The sequence below is a fragment of the Mus caroli genome, unplaced genomic scaffold, assembly GCF_978045245.1.
Source record: "Mus caroli unplaced genomic scaffold, Mus_caroli_1 scaffold_2, whole genome shotgun sequence".
In the NCBI taxonomy this organism is placed as follows: domain Eukaryota; kingdom Metazoa; phylum Chordata; class Mammalia; order Rodentia; family Muridae; genus Mus; species Mus caroli.
Genome location: NW_028227257.1, coordinates 52,200,169 through 52,217,200, shown reverse-complemented (window position 1 = coordinate 52,217,200; position 17,032 = coordinate 52,200,169). Strand labels below are relative to the sequence as shown.

Genomic DNA, 17,032 nt, shown 5'->3' with positions numbered 1-17,032 from the left:
GTCTACACCGACATACACAGTCACACATGCACTCATACACATGTGGACATACATTCAGTACACACACTACACATACAAGAGAAAAATCCTAGGAAAATGGGCCATGGTGTTTCCCTGGAGAACAAACTGATTTTCTTAAAAATGTGGGCAATGTGTCAGAAATACATCTTATAAACAACCAAGGCTTTGGTCACTTGATAGGACTGGCATTTATCTTTAAGCTTACTCAACGGTTTCTCTTTCATATATATATATATATATATATATATATATATATATATATATATATATATACCGTTATATCACATGCACTATTATTTTTAATTTTAGTTTTTTTACTCTCTACACTCTTCAAAGTGCAAATATCTTGCATTTGTAATGCTTAATTCAGGCATTTGACACAGCTCCTAGCTTTTCTGAATATGTCTAGAAAAATGACTCATAATGGTCTGTTGATCAGATCTGCCTCCAAGGCTGTACCAAGGTGAGATTCCATCAGAAAGTCTCTGCTTTCAGGCTCCAAATCTCTTACTGCAGCAAACTAAATGGTAGGCAAAATACTGCTTTCTTTTGTAAGGAGGAAAAAGATTCAAAGATGTTTAATTTTTTTATTTTAAAAATAGATTCATAAAGTGCAAGAAATTATTTCTCTCCAGTGCTTTATATCCATCTTCGACAAGCTGTTGAAAAACAGTAAGAAAAAAAAAATCAGTAACACAGTATCTTTAACTTCAAATTTCTGTACTGTGATCGCAAACCATGAACTAAGAGAAGAAAACTATAGCACTGTAGAATAACTATGATGAAATGCAAAGCCCCTGCCATCCACGCTAAAAAGCCACTGTGGACCCTTATGAATGTGGAGGCTGCGCGTTAAATGCCTCCCTCCCCCATTTCGAAGTTAAATGTTAAGGTGTAACTGCATCGCACGTGGTAAAAATTCCCATTAAATACCCTCAGCAAACTGAGCTGTTAATACCTGAAAGTAAGTTGTTAGAGAAGACAAAACTATTTTCTTTCTGAAGCAAGCCATGTTCTTGCAAGCCGTGCAAGGACGACTCCTGGGTCGCGCGGCTCCCACGATCCGGGCTGCGTTGGGCTTAGGGAGTGAGAACCCGGCGGACTCGGGCTGCAGCGCGTGCTCAGGCCAGGTCCAGCTTTTTCTGAGTCGTTGCCAGCTTGTCCTGCAGCCTCCGCTTCCTCCAGTCTAGGTAACGCCTCCGCAGCCGATTCGCTTGCCAGCCCAGGACCACTCCAGAGGCGAAAGCCACTAGCACGGACACCTGCAGCGTCCTCTCAGACACGTCCGCCATTGCAACCACTCAGCACAAAGTAGAGTGAGCTACGGAATGGCGCGAGGATCAGACGCCACAGCGCTCGCTTGAGGCCCGCTCTGAGTCTGCGCGAGAAAAGGACAGGAAAGGAAGCAATGTTCCCTGGCTCCCTGGGTCAGGCGTCTTAACTGTGATGTGAGATGGTCTTGGTTTCTGATGGGCTCCGCGTTTCTTCTACATTTGTTTGATATTAGTCAGATACTCACTTGCATCATACCCGAAGTGTCATCTACTATTGTTCGTTATTCTTATCTAAGCTTTCTGGTAACTCGATTTTAAAATAAACAGAGAAAAAATTTAATAACACTTGAACAAATTTAGATGAAATTGCCTTTAATACATTTTCTCTTATCACAGTATACAGGGTATTTTAATATATAATATTCTTCCAAGTTACTAGTGTCAATGCAATAGCCACAGCTCTCATCAATGGAATAAAAAGTGGACGTTGTCAGACCAATGACCTTTAAGTACTTTAAAGAGAGCAGGGGAGGGGCGTGGCATGCAATATACTTAGCCATGAGATAAATACCAACCCAAGCTACTTTTTCTTACCCTTGTCAGAACATGTCTCTAACATGAGACAAAAATGTCAGTGCGCATTTGAGTAAAGAGGAATTCTTTATTCATTGTTGGTTGGAATTCGACCTAGTATGGTCATTGTGGAAATCAGTATGGTGTCTCACAACAACAAAAACAAAACAACACACACACACAAACCCCCAGAAAACTAGAACTGTTTATGACCTAGCTTCCTACTCCTGGGCACACAAAGGATTCTATCTTTTTCGAGAGAAACCTGCACATCCGTGTCAATTGTTCCTCTATTCACAATAGCATGGAATCAGCCCAGATGTTTATCAATCCACTGATGGATGTATAATGACAATGTGGAATAATACACAATAAAATTCTTTTCAGATGTACACCATGAAATTTGTATAAAAATACATGGGGTTAGAAAGTAAAGACCTTAAGGGAAAAAGATGTTAAGAAAGGAGGAGGGGACATTGACAGATGAGACATGGAAGTGGAAAGTAAGCTATGGGGTGTGAAAGAGAACAAAGGGGGTCAGAAGGATGGGGAAGAAAAATCAACTTTTTCTTAAAATGCCATAAGGAAACCTAATCCTACATATGCTAACTAAACATAATTTATAACTCTTTTTTGGCTTACTTTTAACTTAAATAGGTCAGTGTTTAGAAAGGTGATTTCTAGCAGGGCATGGTGGTGCACCCCTGTAATCCCAGCACTTGGGAGGCAGAGGCAGGTGGTTCTCTATGAGCTCAGGGCCAGGATGGTCTACAAATCAAGTCCAGGATAGCCAGGGCTCTGGTTATACTGAGAAATTGTCTTGGAGTTGGAAGCAGGGAGGTGACTTCTAGAAAGCATCTAAATTTGAATCATTCTCAAGAAGATTTGTATACTAAGAGCAACCCAATAGATCAGCCTGCTTACAGGGTCTCCTTACTTTGTTTGTTAGAGTATTTAGAACAACTAGGTCACATGGGTGTATCATATGGGCTTTATTTTTTTTTAACATACATAAATAGTAAGTATGAAAAAAATAGGATTCAAAGTGAGAGTTTAAATTTACTAAGTGTGTTTTGGAGAAGGTCCATATTCATTTTATTTTCTTGAACGCTTATATTCTGAAAGCATCACAATTAGCCTATTACGCAAGGTCTTAATCTTGTTGGAATACTGTTGTTCAAGTAATTTCTTCATATTCTGTCTCAGAAAATCCAAAGATGGAAGATTATGACAATCTGGTATATTCAACATGATGTGAAAAAATTCCTCCCACATATCCAAATGAGGAAGCCTAATAAAGAGACAAAATATTACAATGGATAAAATGCAACCTTAACGTTCATAGCAACAAGTCCCTCCATCTACTCTGTATAGGTGTGGACATGTTAAAAGAACAACTCTCATCTACCCGTATCTTAGCAAATCAAGAATCCATCACAAATAGGAGAAATTAAAAATCCAACGACATGTCTAAATACACCTTGTTCTAAAAATATGATTTAAAATAGCCTTTTAGCAAAAGTTCTTTGGTAGAAAAATTATTTTTTAAAGAATAATCTATCTTCTTTTGGCTTCCTGTGTATAGCACATTTCTAGAATCTGGTAATCTAGTTATCTGGTTTTTAATAAGCTCAACTGCATACATATGTGACAAGACTGGCCAGACAGCCTGAACTATTTAGGATAGAGGTCACACTTAAGGGTCCTAGCTTCTTTTTATTTTTAAACATTTTTTAAAAGATTTACTTATTTATTTAAGGCTTATTTATTTAATGTATGCAAGTACACTGTCACTCTCTTCATGCACACCAGAAAAGGACATTGATCCCATTATAGATGTTTGTGAACCACCATGTGGTTTCTAGGAGTTGAACTCAGGACCTCTGGAAGAACAATCAGTGTTCTTAATTGCTGAGCCATTCCTCCAGTACCGGGTCCTAGCTATTTATAGTGGTTAAATTAACTGAAGGGGAAAAATCCCCTCCAAAATATGGGGAGAAGGCCCCAGAGAGAAAGCAGAACATACTAAAATGTCACTGTAGATGCAAACTGAGAAGGAAGCTTTGGGCTATGCTCCTGACAATAGATGGAAGCATTCTGAACCCTCTGTCCTTTGATAATGAGCAAGAGAAGTAACCAAGTGAAATGAAGAATAAAAATATCTGTTGTAAGTTTTCTTTTGGGTTTTGAACCTACTGTACACGATGTTTATCAAATTTCTGCCAACTGTTTCCCTTTTCTACTTTGGAAGTAGGTGTGGGGAGAATTTTCCCAAGAAGGAATAAACATGCAAAATTCCATTAGGCTATAAACGAGTGATTTTTTTTTTATATACTTTATTATACCCTTAAAAAGTTAATGATACATGGAAACATGCATACATAGAATAATTAGCTTCAATTTGATATCATTAGTGTTATATTTACAGAGTGTTACTCTGGAAACAATACTGACACAAGCTCCAGACCAATCATTAACTTTCTAGCATTTTATACTAAAGTCACAGATGGCTGGAGCTTAATAGACGTTACTTCCTTCTTCTAATTAACAAAACAGCTTCACCTGTGTTATTTCCTTTGCTTGTAAAATTTGAAAAAGCAAGATCATTATTATTCTCATTTACAACAAGAAAATAAACAAATGAAACTGCAAGGCTCACTGATATTGACTTCACTTAAAAAACAGTCAAAAACAGGATACTACCTGCATGCCCAGGAATTCTCAATGGTTTCACAAGGCACACTGAATGCCAGATTTGTTCAGTGCCTAATGTTAGGATTATGCTCTGTCACAATACTGTCCAGGCTCATTTTCTGGCTAATAAAATATACTATTTTACTGTTACTGTTTTTTTCACTGTAGCACCAATTCCAATAACCTACCTTCTAAAAAGACCTTCAGGTTTCCAGACTCCTCCTTCATTTTTTACTTTCATGTAAGAGCCAAAGAGCATACAGTATATTGTTGCAGCAACTCCAAAGTAATCAATCTATAAAGAAAACAGATATATGCATTGTAAATAGTAGCTTACTTCTAAGTATATTAAAATATGTCTCTAACTTAGAAGCTAAATAACCACAGTATTTTAGGTTTATAGAATTCCAAAAGCCAATGATTTGCTTCACTGAATGCCTGTTTAAGCTCTCACTGAGGCTTCTATGAACACAAACACTACTGCCTCTGAGGTAACCCTTTGGAAAGCTCTACCATTATTTAAATAATGTCTTCCACAAGTCCTCTGTTCTATCACTTCCTGAAAACAAACACAGCTTGGCAGTTCTTCCAATCCTATTCCCTGAGACTCTGGTGGTTGTTGTATAACTGCACATCAGTGTCTCTGTGTGATATGTTCATAATAGAATAGAATATTCTAGTCTGGTCCAAATCTGTAGGATAGCAAACTATCCATTCGCCATTCTAATATCAGCATTCATCTACCTGAAGCCTTACTGTTAGTAACCAACCAGAAATAAGGCCCTCAGTTGTGCTCCCTTTATTATGGGAAGTCACAGCTCTATATCTGGACACTGGGCAGCTGTTTTATTAGCTCAGGCTTAAAACATTTATATTTATCCTAACTAGTAGTATCTTTTTTACTTGCCAGCTAATATTCTACTTTGCTGAAAATTCTGAAACTTTCCCACAGAATGTATTTGTTTTCCTGCTCTGTTGACAGAATCTGAACTAATAAGGAAGTCTGTTCAGAAGTAGGATTTCCTCTTCCTCTTTAAGACTTACATTTTACCTTTCCTTGTCTCAAAAACAAACAAACAAACAAACAAAGCCAACAACAACAATAACAAAATGAAACAAAACCTCTTGTTTTCTTTCCATACCTGGTAGCTCCATGGCTTGTTACTGAGCATCTCAGGACACTGAAAACCAGATGTTTCACATTTTCCTGTAAATACAGTTCCTTTAGGGAAAAGTTTCATATCTATACTCTGACCCAGGTCAATCAATGCCAAGCCGGTAGCTAAGTCTTCATCAGCCTGTTCCAAAAATCTACATTAAATACAAACAAGGACCAGGATCTATGAGCACACATTAACAAAAGGATACCTAACAAAACAAAGGATAACAAAACAATACCTATAGGATGGACAAAGTGAAATATGAGGGAAGAACTCCATTAAAATGCCTCGGACTTACCTGTGTCCTAGTATGAAGTTATCTGGCTTAATGTCTCCATGAATGATTTCGCAGCTGTGGACTTGTTCAACCATGTAAAGCATTCTGATAGCGAAAGTGATGACAAGAGCCTGGGGCATCACTTTTTCAGAGGTATTTTTATAGAGGTTAATGACATTCTAAAAATAAGGCAAATGGCATCCTAAGTTGGTTGTAGAAGATTAATGAAATTTCAAGTCAAGTTCTTTACCCCTGCTCTCTATTCCAACAAAACTTCCAACTGTGAAAAATAGTGTAGATAAAAACCAGAAATGCACATACATTTCATGCTCACAGTATCAAAATTAGATACTTACTAGTAACGTCCCATAGCTGTAGAGTTCCCCTACTAATATGCTGCCGTTCTTGAATAAATGAGCAGAATAAAACTTGATGAACATGTGATGTACTTCTGGCTTTAGTCTTTCCATCAGCTGCATCCCAATGTAGAATTCCCAGGAGTTGGCAGGTCTCTGCACCTGCAAATCAAATCAGGTATGTAATACACATATCCTTACCCAGTGTCTGTAAAAGAATAGCAAGAAAGCAACTCCTCCCAGTAAGGATATTGACAAAAAAAATGAGGATAAGCCAAGCAATGGTTAGCAGTATAAAGCTTGCAGGATAATCTTAGTAGTAAGATAATTCTTAGTCTTCCTAGGATAGTTGTGTTTAACTGTTGACTAGGGCCTTATTGATATCAGTATTTAAAGGGGAGTCAGCAGGAAATATACATTATACAAGAAGTTATTCATATCATTTACCTTCAAAATACATTTCTGTTCACTTTTGGCATTTCTCACATCTCCATGAATAGCTTCAAAGACTTGAGCAAAGGCTCCTTCTCCAAGAAGGTGATTCACATAGACCAGCAAAGAACCTTGGAAAATGATACAAAACATTGACAAAAAGCCCTAAGGCCTTTTGACTTCATCAAAGTGAAAAATTCCTGGTGCCTGAACTACATAAATACATTTTTAAAAATGGGTATAATCTGGTGGAAGTTTTCCCAGACTTAAATGAAAGTAAAACCTACACCTACCAAGAAAGAACTTCCTTATCAAATTCTAAGAGGAGTGAAAGAGCCCTGATGCCTCAGTATACTGAGATGTGTGGCCTTGGGCCCTGGCCTTTCCATTACCTGCAGTACTTCCTAGTGCAATTGTTGAGGTACCAGGAAGAACATATAGACATCTGTAAAGCTTTTTGGAAAATGTGCATATTTTATAGGAGAATAAAAAAAGCAAAGCAAGGCCAGGCAGTGGTGGTGCACGCCTTTAATCCCAGCAGTGAGTTTCAAGACAGCCAGGGCTATACAGAGAAACTGTGTGTGTGTGTGTGGGGGGGGGGGGCATAAATGCATAAATATCTGTAATAGTTTAGAATAGTCAGGTCTATTTTGCATTTTAGAAGTTTTTGACTTTGGGGTTGTGAGCTGCCCAACATGGGTGCTGTAAACCAAACTGAGGTCTCCTGAAAGCGTTCTTAACCTCTGAATATCTCTATACAAGAACACATGTATTTTTAACTTTGATAAATTATTGCCAAATTAAAGTCCCAACAGCAATCAGAATATCATTGCTTAACAAAATTTCTCAACATGGCAGATAATTAACTTTCTTGAAAGTAGAAAGGGTAGGAGAATCTCAGAGTTACTAGCAGTTTCTTACTAGAATTCGAAATTCTATTACCCATATAATTCTTACCCAACTGGTATTCTGTCTTGGTCTTAATGGCTGGAAGTTTACTCTGCCACTCAAAAGTATTTGAATAGGAAGTAACTGGCTTAGAAAGCCCAGATAGAAGTTTAAGAATCAATTCATCATCCCATGGGTTCTCAATAGTAAAGCCTTAAAGGGGGAGGAAGAAACATAAATTCAGCATTCAAATATTTTAACAGAAATCTTAGATAAGTAAGTACATGTATTCATTAAATATGCTTTCAAACTCTTACCCCATGTAGAGCATTGATTCAATTAAGAAAAGAAGCTAAAGTCAGTAGTTCTGACCCTGGAGGTGTACAAATTCAGGTTGACTATCCAGTTGTGACAAAGCAAATCATCTAGCTGCTTTTTGACTCATCTGGGCCTGCAGGATTTGCACTTTGAAAAAGTATAGCTGCACACCTTAAAGGTACACATGAACATTAACTGCTTCTAGTGTGCTCAGACATATTCTTTCATTGTTTCCCCTACTAATACACAGAAAATACAATGCTTCAAAGAATTTACATGAAAAAGAATACTGTGTATAGGGAAACAATTCCTAAAGAGAAGACAAAGTCTCTCGCCAATTTAGTGTTATAACCATTCTATCAGTGGCAGTCTGAAAAGGGCACTCTCCAACATGGTTACTACTTAGTACACACAGGACAAAGTTCTGAGACTTATGGACTCATGCAGTTCTTATGGTAAGCCTCTAACGTAGGTACTAGTAGTATCACCTTCATTTTTCAAGTATAAAAATATACTTAATTTTTTAATATGTATTGATTGTTTTGCCTACATGTATGCATATGATACATACATGATAGGAATGGCATCAGATCTCTTGGAATTGGGGCTACAGACAGTTGTGAGACACCATGTAGGTGCTGGGAATTGAACCTGGGTCCTCTGGAAGATCAGCCAGTGCTCTTAACCCCTGAATCATCTCTCCACCTAACCTCAGTTTAATGAACAAGCATGAAGTTGGTTGGGGAGCTGGTAATTAAAACCTAGCCTTAGAACTTAGTCTATCTCCAGACTCTGTTTTCAAGCAAGACTTTCTGTATAACAAGGGACAGAGGATGATACCTCTTAATATTTGGTCTTGACCGACTGTTCTTTTACTTACAGGGCAGAGGGAAATATTAGGTTATATATTTAACACACAGTAAACTCTTAACCTTGCGCTCTTTTTAAAAAGTTTTTTTCTTTTTTAAGATTTATTTATGCCTGGTGCCTAGAGAGATCACATGAGGGTTTCAGATTCCGTGGAACTGGAATTGGATGGTTGTGAGCTACCATGTAGGTGTTGAAAACCAAACCTGGGTCCTCTGGAAGAAGTCAGTACTTCTCTTAACCAGTATACCATTGCTCCAGGTCCCTAATTCCTTTTTGTAATAGTATGATCTTGTTGTCTGTCAAGATTAAAATGGATTGATGGATCTCAAATCTGTTAGTAGTGAATTATTTTGTGATACAGTCACAAGTTTGTCTAAGTTTATTTTTCTATTTGGTGTATTAAGCTCCCACTTGGTTGTTTCATGGAATGACTTTTCAATGCTATCATTCTTATGGGAAAACTAAAATTGAGCATGAGTGCATACTTGGAGCATTGACATTTCTAAGTGTCTGCACGCATTCAACTTGGAGCCCAGCATTGGCATCGGATAGGTCTTCCACCGTCGCACGGTCAATGCCTGTGCATTTAAAAGCCTCAAGGCCGAACACTGCTTCCTGGGTGAACAAACCACCTGTGGCAGGCTGACTAGGACAGGGTAAAGATGCTGAAATTTTCTCTTGAATTGGCCTGGATGTGGAAAAAAGGAGAAAATAAAAACTTTATGTGATTAGAAGCCTATTAGATCTGATGAAAATAAAATAGCTTCTTTTCATTGTATGAATAGAATTTCAAAATTAACTCAAAGGTTGAGTTGATCAATAATGTTCATTAAACAATGAACACAGCTACTAAGATATAGATATCAACAGAAATAAAATCAAAATCACTTAATATCTTAGGTAAACAGGTAAGATAATATATTTGTTATTTAATAGTAACTGTGGGAAGGAATGAGTTAATTCCCCAAAGTTACATCTAAATAGCACTGTCATAATCAAGACTACATAGTTTTCTAAATGACTTTTTCTAACACTAAGACAAACCAACACACATGAGGATCCTCATTCATGTACTTTGTATTTGTGATTTTGCCTATGTGCTAAATAAAACCTAATAGAACAACTGTTATGACTCAAGTTGTTCAAAGGATTAAAAGGATACAGCACACAGAAAGCATAACCACTATGACTGGATTACAATAAACGAAAAATGGTAGCTACTTTTTAACTGTTATATATACCAGTACCTAAAAAAGCTTAAACATTCTACCTTCTATTAAAAGGCACTGTTTTTCTCAATTAAATGGGTATATAAAGCACAATTTGTGTTTCCTCAGTTTTGCAATAGTTGGCATATTGGAGTCTTGGTATTATAAGAGGACTTACAGATTGAACCCTGAAATGAATTTCAGAAAATGTTAGCTCAGGGATCTGTTAGTACTAAGTACTTAGGTTTACATTCACAAACAGCACCTTCTGACTCAAAGCTACCACTGAATTGAAATAAGGTATTTATGATATCTTAAAGAGAAAAGCTACAATGGAAGAGGAGAATGACAAACACAATACCCAAGCTTTCTGCCTTTTGAGAGGTCCACTATGTTTTCTTTACAAGAATCCAAAGCCATATGTGTATACTGTGTGGCTACCACATTTTCTGAAATATAAAAAAAATTATAGACAGACATACTATATACACATGTAGATACAAGCAAACATTTGATAAGGTTAAAAAGGCTGAAATTCTTTTTTATACTGACTTTCACTACAATTTCTAAACAGTGTCACATAGTAAGAAGTGCTATAAAAATAATTATAATTAGGGTTCAAAGAGTAAATAGCAGGTTACCGACATGATGAGCAGACTAAAGAAAGTCACTGGCGCAGGGGCAGCACATATCTGATAAATACACAAAGGGAGAATAAAAGGCTGCAACCCTTCCAGAAGGATTTATATAGAGATTTGTGTGTCTTTTTAACAAACTGGAGAGGATTTAGGTATTGGCAGCACTTAAACCACTGTTCTTTCTAACTTAAAAAACAAAACAAAATAATCTATCTCTATTGACAGGAGACAGGGCAGAATTATGGGCTAAACTTAGCCAATTGTTATACTGGATTAACTTGTTGCTTAAAACAAGTACTGATACTTATTTAGTACTAGAACATAAGCGTCTATTTACAGGATCACAGTGGCTAAGGTGGTAATCACTAGCCTAAGAACAGTTACTTTTGACACTTTGAAGAACTCTTCACAGATTAATTTTCCTTAATTTGTAAAACTTCAAAATTTTATGAATGGCAAACTTGTGATGGTATTTAAAAATAGAATTTTGAACTAACTTCTAAGATTTAAAAAAGAAATAAAACATATTGGGTTAGTACTCTTAAGAAAATATTCTAATATATATATTAGAATATATATATTTTTATCTCCTTACTACTTAGTCAATTTTTAGGTTTTTATGCTCACAATGCCATTAAGAATACCTTCCATCTAGTGAAGTAAAATTCTTCAGCAGTTAATTATTGATTTAAAATTTTTTAAAGATTATGTTTGTGTGTGTAAGTGAGTACATGTCATACATGTCACTGCATATGTATGGAGGTCAGAGGACAACTTGTAGGAGTTAGTTCTTTCATTCTATCTTGTGGGTCCTAGAGATCAACTCAGGTCATCAAGCTTGGCAGCAAGCATTTTTACCTGATAAGACATCTCACCGACATTCATTATTGTTTTGGGAAACTATTACACTTTTAAAGAATCCTGAGAGTGATATAATTTCACTGGTAAACAGACAGTTATCAAAATGGCACAATGCTCCAGACCTCACAGTTTATACCTTTTAGTACCTAAAGTCTGTGTTCAACGTAGTGAGTGGCATTAGAGTTAAATTCGAATGTAGATTTTTTTTTAAAAAACATTTTAAAAATTATTTTATGTGCACGGGTGTTTTACTTGTATGTCTGTCCATCCCAGGTTACAGTCCCTGCAGAGGTCAGAAAAGGCTATCAGATCCTGTGGAACTGGAGTTACAAACTGTTGGGAGCTGGCATGTGGATGTTAGGAACCAAACCCTGGATGTCTGAGCAGCCAGTGTTCTTAACTGCTGAGCTGTCTGGACAGCCTACATATGTGTATCTTTTATATAAAGTTTACATTAGGTTTGAGGTTGAAATGAGGACTAACGGTAGTTTTATAATGCTTTTCTCTGTATGGTATACTTGTCTTCATTTCCAAAGTAACATCTGAAGATATATCATGGATAAAACTGGTTACTCATTACTCATTAGATTAGGAAATTTAAGTTCATTGTTTCTAATAGTTAAGTAACTTAATCTTTTTGTAGTTGTTTTTTCTTAGCTATTACAATATAACATAGGCCTATTGGATATATGTCTATAAGTGACTACACATGTTTTTTTCACTTTCTACCTACATATTAAAATTTAAAAATATAGACTATGAAGACAAACCATCAAAAATGAAGAAACAACAGCAATAACAACAAAAACATGTACACACACATAAATGCATTTTAAGTGTCTTTACAATTTTCAAACTTCCTCTATAGAATTTTCAAAAAGAAACTATAACAACAGTATATTTTTGCAGAAGATAGCTGAACACTCACCTTTATCTTCTGAAATCTGTACTGAATCTGCTGGAAATTTGTGGAATGGTGTAGACGAAAGTTGGGCAGCAGATGTAAAGTCTCCTATATTTTTAGGACTGGGAGCTAGGGTTTTGTTGCAGCGAATACCACATACTGTTGAATCATCCATAAACTCATCAGTGTGAGGCATTTCCTATAACCGAAGACAAATTGGAAAAGACAATTTGCTGCTTTGTTGATGAAATTTAACACATCAGTTAACATAGCCCTGTACTACAAACTACTCAGGAGGGTGTGGAGGTAGAGGATCACTTGAGCTTAGGAATTCAAAATCATCCTGAACAATACAGCAAGCTCCTTTAGCTCCTTTCTCAAAAAAAAAAAACAAAACAAAACCTCAAACATTTTAAGATTGAAAAAAAAAAGTTAAAGGAAAATAGATATAAAGTGTTTTTAGAATACTTCAATAAAGGTGCCTAACAATCGGACATGTTTTTCTCTTGTACATTATTCTTTAAACTTGAAAAGCATTACAAAGATAGTAAAGAGTTCTTCTTTGTTAGTTCCCTTTAGCAGTAATCTTAACCAAAATGTGGTTTATTGTTAAAAATGATACTAGTACCTGGAGTCCTTATTTGGTTTTTCTATTTCCTTTCCAAACTTCAGCATAGGTCAGCACATTGCACATGGCTGCCCTGTCTATTCAATTGCTTCTGACTACAGCCACCTGTGGATCCTTCCTACCCTTTATTCCACTGACAATTTTGAATTGAGGTCAGGATCTATAGATTTCAGAGAAGACTATAAGGGAGTAACTTTGAGAATATGTGCTACCTATTACTGGTGACATTAACCCAACCACTTGGTCAGATATCTCTAAGGTTTCCTTACTGAATTCTTTTCCCTCTCCCTACTGTCTTTTCTGATATAAATCACTATATCCTGCCCATACTGAAAGGAAGGTAAGCTCTACCTTCCACAGGGCTTCATCAAAAGAACCAATGGAAAAATATACATTAACTTCTTTCTCTCTGTGTGTGTACTTGGTACACACATGTACCAAGGCTCACATGTGGAGGTCAGGGAAAACTTTGGGAGTTCGTGGGTCCCAGGAATCAAACTCTTGTCTTCAGGCTTGGTGGAAATGCCTTTACCTGCTGAGCCATCTTTCTGGCCCTCCTGGTGAAATGTTTTACCAGTATAGTAAACGATAATTTTGGTAAGAAGCTTCGGAGCTATGTAGACACCACTTCTTCTCGATAGCGTCAGTAGTCATCCATGGACCCTGCCTATAGCAGTTACTATCTTAGTGTTCTAATGGTGACCTTCTACATTCCTTAGAATGCTTCTGTAAGGGAGATCTGACCCCTCTCCCCTATTGTATGAATACGGGTATTCATTTTATTTCTTGGGTTAAAATACAGTATTACTTATTCTTTCAAATTGTTCCAGGTCTGACTCCTGACTTATTCAAGTTGGTTCTTGTGCCCTCCCCCCTTTATAAAAAGACAAAACCAAAATAATCACATCCATAATTTCTGGCATAGGGTCATCTATTTTCACTGACATGGCCTGTAAAATCAGACATTTCTTTAAGAGTGTAATTATAGGGTGAGTTTTAGAATCCCTGGAGAAAGAGAACTAAAGTTTAGTCGAAACCAAACTCGATAAATCCTCTCAGTTCTTAAAATACTGCATACACATTCTACACATCACATCTGTTAATAAATTTTACCACCTCTTCCAGTATTGAGGGAAAAACTGGATGGTAATAAATATGCCAGTTTCTGCTCAGCATCAGTATATATAGAAAATGTACCTTTTTTGTTTTTATGTTAAAACATGTAGCAGAATAGTTCAACAAAACATAGTTTTAAAGTAGTGGCACTGAATCTAATTAGGGAATTGTAAACATACACATGGGGAACACTCTGGGTCACAATGAAAGTCTAGGTAGGTACAATGGTTGCTGACACATAGGAATGCTATGTGCCAATGAACAGAGAACCTTCTCTGCTGTGGTATGCTGTTGATGCTTCATTTTCATCAATTCAATTTTCTAGGTTTCTCACTAATAGTCCACTGTAGGTCTCAATTCTTATGTCTAAGAAACAATATATACCCCTGGATGGCACCTCCTTGCTAAAGGAATGAATGAGGGGCAAGGATCACAACTGTTTTTATTTTCTCTGCTTACTATAGAATTCAGCTCTGTTGATGAACACATTTTCTTTCATCCAACACTGGACTTTCTAGAAGTTGTGTACACCTTGTGCCATGTGATGAGCATAATCACTTGGTAAAATGAAGAACAGATTATAAGACATATTTCACTGATGAAGCAGAGATTTACTTACATTTGATCTTGACGAATATTTACTGAGAGATCGTTCTCCAAAGGTCCTAGCTCCTAAGGGCTTATTTTTAGGCTGTGGTAAGCTAAAGAAAGATTTGTGTAAATACAAATCATAAAATATACAGATGAAATAAGTAAGCTAAACGTGTTAGAATAATTTGTCACTTATCCTACTTATTGAGTTAATGGTTTTAGAGACTCTTTACTTTCATAGTAACTAAAGCAAAAATGTGTCTAAATTGAATTAACTATAAAAATAAGATGTTTTTAGTACACTGGGTTCCAAGTTTTAGAAGCAAATGAAAACAAGGACCTTGACCATAAGATGTCTCAGGTATAAGGTAACATTTTAAAATCTTATTTTTAGTGCCACTTCTGCAACCTGGTCATGCTGTCTCCATTCTACCTCAGCATGCCAAGATACCTGTAACTCACTTAACAATGAAAATTCCTGAAAATACCTCATTCTATGCCCTGATGTCTTTCTTCTACCTTAAAACATTTTCTCAGCCGGGCGTGGTGGCGCACGCCTTTAATCCCAGCACTCGGGAGGCAGAGGCAGGCGGATTTCTGAGTTCGAGGCCAGCCTGGTCTACAGAGTGAGTTCCAGGACAGCCAGGGCTATACAGAGAAACCCTGTCTCGAAAAACCAAAAAAAAAAAAAAAAAAAAAAAAACATTTTCTCTTTAGGGAACCTTCAGAGAAGGCTCTACTTTATTGGCCCTATACTTTATGAGTATACTGGCAGAGTCATCCACATTTAATGTAATTTCAAATCCAGAGAATTCATCTGTTCTTTGGCAACTTATAACTAGATTGCATTTCTTTTGCAGTTGTGCTTCTGCTATGGGAGGTCTGTTGTCTTGGAACTCATGCATAGCACATTGGCTCCTAACTGTGTGGTTAAAAGGCTTATTGGTAGCAGCGTTGGAACTCCAACCCAGATCATCTACTGAGCAGTCCACCCTATCTCCTTACTGCCTTAAAACTTTTAGCATCTTATGGTATTTTGGTGACATATATTTCTCCCAGGTTGATTTAAAATAGATGTTTTCTTTACCCATAATTTTCTTTGTTTCCATCTTCAAAAATAGGAAAAGCAGATGACAAAGTCATAATCTTTTTAACTCCCCAATCCCCCGAAGATACTGCATTTTCTGCAGGAAAACAAAATAGCATTTCATTATTGTATTATTAAAAGGCATTATCCTTTGGGCTAAACCTCAGCTACCTATTAAAAAAAAAAATCTCAAAATCCTGAAATCTCTAAAAAAAAAATAAAATAAAAACCTAGGTCCTAGATAATAGCATAGGTACTTTGCAGCGAAGTGAATTGACTGATTTATGGTCACTGGGTCTTGCACTCAGTGGAGTGCCTAGTTAGAATTCTAGTTAGAATTGAGAAAGCTGGAAATGAAAACTCAGGGGTTAATTTTTTTCTTAGAAAAAAATTACATAAACAACAACAACTCAAAAATTTTTTGGTTTCATTATAGGAGGGTGGACACTGCTCTGTATGTGACAGATCACTACTAGGCCCTGAGTTTCCTTCTCTTACATGGCACACTATTCAAAGCAGGATCATATTTACTTTTTTATAATGACCATAGCAACTTCCTGTGATACTGTGTACTGAATAGCTTTTAAACAAATCATTACTTTGAAACTGGGCTTCAAATGCATCTTCATTTTGGTCCAGAGATGGCCATTCATCTTTATCATCAGAAATGTCAGGAAGTGTTGGCGCCTGAAACATGTCCATGATGAAACCTTAAAGAACATAAGAAATGTGTCAACAGGCTGCAAATCACTTTTTATTAATTTATGGGAGGCACTACACATACAAACAAAATATTTTACCTAATGCTTCCTTGGTGTGGACAGTTGGTGATGGCTGCACTTTGCATGGTGTTCCTTGAACCATTCCCAATGATGTGTTTGGAGTTGTATGAAAATCAGTAATGCTGGCAACTTTATTTGTTTCACACACTAGAGCAAAGGAGTGGGACAAAATGTACTAACAATATGCCAACTAGAACACATTAGAAGGCACATGATTGTAGTAATTACAATTAAAAGTTTACCAATGTCAATAATGATCACTACTTTTATTATCATTGACTGGGCTTTCATATATTCATGTTTATCTTTGTAATAACATCATGAAGTAAGGTAAAGAATTATCCTTTTATAGAA

At 36.5% G+C, this 17,032-nt stretch overlaps 2 protein-coding genes across 3 annotated transcripts in view; both read right to left on the bottom strand.

Annotated features, from left to right (window-relative positions):
- Positions 1-588: 588 nt before the first annotated feature.
- Mtln (mitoregulin) lies at positions 589-1,385 on the bottom strand. The gene is made up of 2 exons (XM_085829304.1): positions 980-1,385; positions 589-680 (listed from the first exon to the last, which is right to left on the bottom strand). The coding sequence occupies exon 1, from the start codon at positions 1,311-1,313 to the stop codon at positions 1,143-1,145; it is 171 nt and encodes a 56-aa protein (XP_085685430.1). The 5' UTR covers positions 1,314-1,385; the 3' UTR covers positions 589-680; positions 980-1,142.
- Positions 1,386-2,845: 1,460 nt separating this feature from the next.
- Positions 2,846-17,032, bottom strand: part of Bub1 (BUB1 mitotic checkpoint serine/threonine kinase) — a 30,614-nt gene continuing 16,427 nt past the window's right edge. For both annotated transcript variants that reach the window (XM_021156315.2, XM_085834277.1), the window contains exons 12-25: positions 16,697-16,825; positions 16,496-16,606; positions 15,897-15,993; positions 14,838-14,919; positions 12,499-12,673; positions 10,433-10,520; positions 9,349-9,551; positions 7,745-7,888; positions 6,803-6,918; positions 6,356-6,517; positions 6,021-6,178; positions 5,705-5,873; positions 4,751-4,857; positions 2,846-3,159 (exon numbers count right to left, since the gene is read on the bottom strand). In XM_021156315.2, coding sequence (XP_021011974.1) covers positions 2,964-3,159; positions 4,751-4,857; positions 5,705-5,873; positions 6,021-6,178; positions 6,356-6,517; positions 6,803-6,918; positions 7,745-7,888; positions 9,349-9,551; positions 10,433-10,520; positions 12,499-12,673; positions 14,838-14,919; positions 15,897-15,993; positions 16,496-16,606; positions 16,697-16,825 — 1,937 coding nt within the window. In that variant the 3' untranslated portion in view covers positions 2,846-2,963. The remainder of the gene's footprint in view (positions 3,160-4,750; positions 4,858-5,704; positions 5,874-6,020; positions 6,179-6,355; positions 6,518-6,802; positions 6,919-7,744; positions 7,889-9,348; positions 9,552-10,432; positions 10,521-12,498; positions 12,674-14,837; positions 14,920-15,896; positions 15,994-16,495; positions 16,607-16,696; positions 16,826-17,032) is intronic.

Excerpts from the sequence above, each read along its gene's own strand:
- Mtln (XM_085829304.1), bottom strand. The coding sequence starts at position 1,313 with ATGGCGGACGTGTCTGAGAGGACGCTGCAGGTGTCCGTGCTAGTGGCT.